Source organism: Physeter macrocephalus, chromosome 8 (genome assembly GCF_002837175.3).
Source record: "Physeter macrocephalus isolate SW-GA chromosome 8, ASM283717v5, whole genome shotgun sequence".
Taxonomy (NCBI): Eukaryota; Metazoa; Chordata; class Mammalia; order Artiodactyla; family Physeteridae; genus Physeter; species Physeter macrocephalus.
The window spans coordinates 69047060-69052891 of record NC_041221.1 but is presented as its reverse complement, the minus strand read 5'-3'; the positions used below and the strand labels follow the sequence as shown (position 1 = coordinate 69052891).

The 5832-nt window shown below is 40.1% G+C and overlaps 1 protein-coding gene across 3 annotated transcripts in view; it reads left to right on the top strand.

The window, feature by feature from the left end:
- The window catches only part of TRIM23 (tripartite motif containing 23), a 37616-nt gene that overhangs the window by 18562 nt on the left and 13222 nt on the right, over window positions 1-5832 (top strand). For 2 of the 3 annotated variants that reach the window (XM_007103313.3, XM_007103315.3), the window contains exons 4-6: window positions 1070-1348; window positions 1923-2105; window positions 4936-5151. In XM_007103313.3, the coding sequence (XP_007103375.1) occupies window positions 1070-1348; window positions 1923-2105; window positions 4936-5151 (678 nt within the window). The remainder of the gene's footprint in view (window positions 1-1069; window positions 1349-1922; window positions 2106-4935; window positions 5152-5832) is intronic. The other variant, XM_007103314.4, reaches the window with a different exon arrangement.

The following is a 5832-nucleotide window of genomic DNA, read 5'->3' as shown; positions in this document are numbered from 1 at the left end:
GAAGCCTGCAGGCTCTTTGGTGGGGCTAATGGCGGATTCTGGGAGGGCTCGTGCCATTGAGTACTTCCCAGAACTTCTGCTGCCGGTGTCCTTGTCCTCAAGGTGAACCACAGCTGCCCCCTGCCTCTGCAGGAGACCCTCCAACACTAGCAGGTAGGTCTGGTTCAGTCTCCTATGGGGTCACTGCTCCTTCCCCCTGGGTCCTGGTGCACAGACTACTTTGTGTGTGCCCACCTAGCGTGGAGCCTCTGTTTCCTCCAGTCCTGTCTAAGTCTTGCAGTCAAATCCTGCTGTCCTTCAAATTCCAATTCTCTGGGGATTACTCTTCCTATTGTCGCCCCCCAGGTTGGGAAGCCTGACGTGGGGCTGAGAACCTTCACTCCAGTGGCTGAACTTCTGTGGTATAATTGTTCTCCAGTTTGTGATTTGCTTACCTAGCGGTTATGGGATTTGATTTTATTGTGATTGCGCCCCTCCTACCGTCTCATTGCAGTTTCTCCTTTGTCTTTGGACGTGGGGTATGTTCTCTGGTGAGTTCCAGTGTCTTCCTGTCGATGATTGTTCAGCAGTTAGTTGTGATTCCGGTGCTCTCACAGGAGGGAGTGAGCGCATGTCCTTCTACTCTGCCATCTTGAACCAATCTCTCAAAATTTGGCATGTTATGATGATTGGGGTTCAGTTAAAAAATTTTTTTTAATTGAAGTATAGTTAATTTACAGTGCTGTGTTAGTTTCAAGTGTACAGCAACATGATTCGGTTGCTGTACACCTGAACCATGATACATATATTCATATTCATGATACATATATTCTTTTTCAGATTCTTTTCCTTTATAGGTTGTTACAAGATATTGAGTATAGTTCCCTGTGCTGTACAGTAGGTCCTTGTTGTTTACCTGTTTTATATATAGTAGTGTGTATTTGTTAATCCCAAACTCCTAATTATTTCTCCTCCCCCTCCCTTGCTATCTATCCCCTTTGGTAACCATAAGTTTGTTTTCTATGTCTGTGAGTCAGTTTCTGTTTGGTAAAGGGGTTCAGTTTTAATATGTTATTTTTTTGTTTATCAGAGCATCATTCGTTGTGATGAAGATGAAGCTCACGTTGCATCTGTATATTGTACTGTATGTGCAACTCACTTGTGCTCAGAGTGTTCCCAAGTTACTCATTCTACAAAGACATTAGCAAAGCACAGGAGAGTTCCTCTAGCTGATAAACCTCATGAGAAAACCATGTGCTCTCAGCATCAGGTGCATGCCATTGAGTTTGTTTGCTTGGAAGATGGCTGTCAAACTAGCCCACTCATGTGCTGTGTCTGCAAAGAATATGGAAAACACCAAGGTCACAAGGTATGAATATAGTTAAACTGGATGACTCTACCTAGTTTACCAGCCCACCATTTATTTTCACTGACTTGGTTTTTTACGCTAAGAGTAGAGATCAAAGAAGAGCTAAATGATGCATGAGTTGAGCTTGGTAGCATGAAAAGAAATGAGATATTTATTTTCTGAATATTATAACAAAAATTTCAGAGTCCTCATGATTCTTTCTTTATTGAAAAATGGCTTTCCAGCATGAAACAAAAGTTCTTTTCTTTGTGTGCCTGTTTTTGTAATACACTGGATTATTTTGATAATAATTATGTCTGTTGACGAACTAATGCTTGTGGTAAAATTTTAGAGAGGGTTTCTTGGATTCTTGTTTAGCAATAAATGGACTTCCTAATTTTAAATTATTTCTTTGAAAGGTAAATAGTTTTGGGGCGAAGGAAAATTAGTATTTCTTATGCTGTGTTTTTTGTAAATGTGTTATAAAAGCCTCTTGCGGCTGATGCTTTTTTATTAATAGGAGCCATTTAAGTAGCATTTTATATCATTAGCCAATACTCTGAGTTCTTTTCTATAATTATGTTGCATCTTATAGCATTCAGTATTGGAACCAGAAGCTAACCAGATCCGAGCATCAATTTTAGATATGGCTCATTGCATACGGACCTTCACTGAGGAAATCTCAGATTATTCCAGAAAATTAGTTGGCATCGTTCAGCACATTGAAGGAGGAGAACAAATAGTGGAAGATGGAATTGGAATGGCCCACACAGAACATGTATGGGTTTTTTTCTTCCTCACCCTTTTCCTTGCCACTTTTTCACCTTGTAGGATTTATTGAGCAATTACATTGTGCCATACTGCACTGGTCACTGGAAATAAGTTTTTTAGAAAGTCTTTGTCTTTATGGAAATTTATAATCCATCATGGAAGAGAGCCAGTTTCAAGTGTGGTAACTTTTACTTTGTGGGGGAAGTACAGGATGCCCTGGCAGTGTGCATAAAAACAGCAATAACTTGGGTAAGTTGTAGAAAGCTTTCTAGAAGATGTGATATCTAAACTGAGATTTGAAGGAATTTAGTCAGGGAGAAGAGTGGGGTAGGGAGTGAGTTGTTCCAGAGAGAGAAGCATATGTTAAAATACATGGAAGTGAGAATTGGACATTTTGTAGAAACTTAACTAAGTTCACTGTGGTTAAAGCTTTGAGTATTGGGGTGGGGCGTGGCAAGAAAAGATGTTGGAGAGTTAAGGGCCAAATCCTGCAGCACCTTGTTAGACATGTTAAAGAGTTTGGACTTTATCTTATAGGCAGTGATGAGCTGTTGAAGAATTGGCATAAGAATAACATAATCAGGTTTGCATTAAGAAAGGTTGCTCTTTAATATAAAAAATGAATTGGAGGAGCAACAAGATTGGAAGCAAGGAGACCTATTGTGAGGTTGCTGAAATTATCTACTTGAGAAATGTTTATGGCCCATAATACTGGAGTAGTGAGAATGGAGAGGCATACATGGATTTGAGATTTTAAAGAAGTAGAATAGTGATTTACTGATAATATTAGTGATTTATTGATAAAATTGATTGGATAGGTACTTTGCAGGGTCAGGCATAATGTCTAGATTTCTACCTTGCCCAACCTGGTGGATGGTGATATTGTGCTCTAATGGGGGAGGAAGAAGAATTTGGGAGGGGATAATGGGACCAAGGTGATAAGTTTAATTTGGATGTTGAATTTGTTATTTCTGTGAGATAAAAGGAGATACCCTTCAGTAAAATGAAGAGTCAGTGGATGTTAGGAAGTGTGTCTAACTTTTAAGAAGTTTGGCTGTGAAGAGAAGGAAGGAACTTAGGTGGTAGTGGTAATTGCATTTTAAAATTGAATTATAGAGGAGAAAGGGATATTTTCAGATAGGAATATAAAGTACAAGGACAGACACAATGTAGTGTTTTTCTTTTGTAAAGAAACAAAGTTAAGCTAAGTCATTGTGGAATAATGCTAGAACTGCTCTCTGTCAAGTATAGTAGCCATTAGCCTCATGTGGCTATTTAAGTTTAAGTTATTTAACAATTCAAGAAAATACAGAATTTACTTCCTCAGTCTCACTAGCTGCATTTCAAGTACATTTTACGTGCATGTAGCTGGTGGCTACCATATTAGTCAGCACAAATATAGAATATGTCTATCATCACATAAAATTCTACTGGACATTTTTGTGCTATGGTGGAAATATTTATTCCTTCAGCAAATATTTATTGAACACATCCAAAGTGCTAGACACTGTTGAAGTCAAAAATACCTGCTTTTGCAAAGTTTACATTCTAATGTGGGGAGAGAGACAGTACATAAGTAAAATATAGAAGTATGTTATTAGATACTTTGGAGAAAAATAAGGGAAAGGGGGAGTACACTTTTATATGGGGTGTTTGAGGACAGGCTCCCTGAGAAGGGGCATTGAGCAAAGACCTAAAGGAGATGAGAAGGGGAACCATGCTAATATTTGGGGGAAGAGCATTCTAGGCAGAGAGAAGAGCAAGTACAGAGGCCCTGAAGTTGGAGTGTGCCTTGTGTGCTTAAGAAACTTTGAGGAGGTTGAGTTAGCTAAATTGGAATGATTGATGGGGAGCATAGTAGGAGTTGAGGTCAGAAAGGTCCTTAAAGGCACTTGCTTTACTTTCTTCCAGGAATGCCCTTGAAGATATTCACATGGTTCCCTCTCTTACCTCCTTCAGGTCTTAGCTCAGATGTCTCTTTCCCAGGGAGTCTGTCGTTGAACATCCCCTATAAAGGACTTTGGCGTTTACTCTGAGTGGGAAACCACTGGAGAGTTTTGAGCAAAAGAATAATTATCATTCTGACTTAACATTTTAAAAGGATCAGTCTGGCTTCTGGGTGGAGAATACATTATAGGTGGCAGAGGTAAATCTAGTGAGCCCAGTTAGGAGGCTATTATAATAATCAGGTGAGAGATGATAATGGCTTCAATCAGGTTGGCAGAGGTGAAGGTGGTGAGGCATGATCAGATTCTAGATTTTTTTTTTTTTTTTTTTTTTTTTGCTGTACGCGGGCCTCTCACTGCTGTGGCCTCTCCCATTGTGGAGCACAGGCTCCGGACGCGCAGGCTCAGCGGCCATGGCTCACGGGCCCAGCCGCTCCGCGGCATGTGGGATCTTCCCGGACTGGGGCACGAACCCGTGTCCCCCGCATCGGCAGGCGAACTCTCAACCACTGCGCCACCAGGGAAGCCCTAGATATATTTTGAAGTCAGCAGAATTTGTTGAGAAACTAGTTGTGAAATACGAAAGAGAAGTGTTAAGGGTGACTCCAATTTTTTTAGCTTGAATAACCTGGAAGATGGAGTTGCCATTTATTGAGATGGAGGAAACTAGGTTCAGGGTTGGGAGAGGCTGGAGATTAGGTATTCCTTGTTGCTTGAAATGTCATTTAAACAGTTGGATATCCAAAGGCTGTGGTTAAGGGGAAAAATTTAGTGTGGAGATAAACATTTTGGGATTTTTAAGAATATAGATTATATTTAAATTTTCATTATTTCACATATAAAATCTTGGTTAAGGTTACAGTTGTTTAAAACTTATTTTTATTGCCTTAGGTACCAGGTACTGCAGAGAATGCCCGATCATGTGTCCGAGCTTATTTTTCTGATCTACATGAAACTCTGTGTCGTCAAGAAGAAATGGCTCTAAGTGTTGTTGATGCTCATGTTCGAGAAAAACTGATTTGGCTCAGACAGCAGCAAGAAGATATGACTATTTTGTTATCCCAGGTTTCAACAGCCTGTCTCCATTGTGAAAAGACTTTGCAACAGGTATGTGGTTTAAACATGATTAGGACATAGTTTAAGAAGGAGGATTTGTAAGCTTAAGTATATCATTACCAGAGGTACACACTAGTCTATTTTATTAATTTAATAAATATTTTTATATTATTACTCTGTGTTACTGTGGGCATTAACATTGTGCTTAGGACATGGTCTCTAACCTCCAATTGCCCGACTCAGCCATGTCAATGTCCTCTCTTTCATTTGTCTTCCCCACCATAAAACCATAGGTTCTAGAACCTCTCTAACTTCTCATTCTTCAGTCATCCCAAGCCCTTTAACCCTTCTTTGCCAAGCATATACTATTCTTTCTGCTTGATGGGCTTATGTCTCCCTTTTCTGATATTGGAAATCCTTCTTCAAATGTTTGCTGTTCTTTGAACCTACTTACCCTTCCTTGCTCTTTTTTGTTTTTGGTGGTGGAGGTGGGGTGCCTCTCTAGCATGTACTCCCTATCTCTGCTCTAATTTATTGGTTCTTAACTTTGATGTCACAGAAAACCCGTGTTTTTTCATGGTTGAGGTATCATAAATAACTTGTTACCCAGTTTGCAGATAATGTGCTTCTAAAATAGATTTAAGGGCTTCCCTGGTGGCGCAGTGGTTGAGAGTCTGCCTGCCGATGCAGGGGACGCGGGTTCGTGCCCCGGTCCGGGAAGATCCCACATGC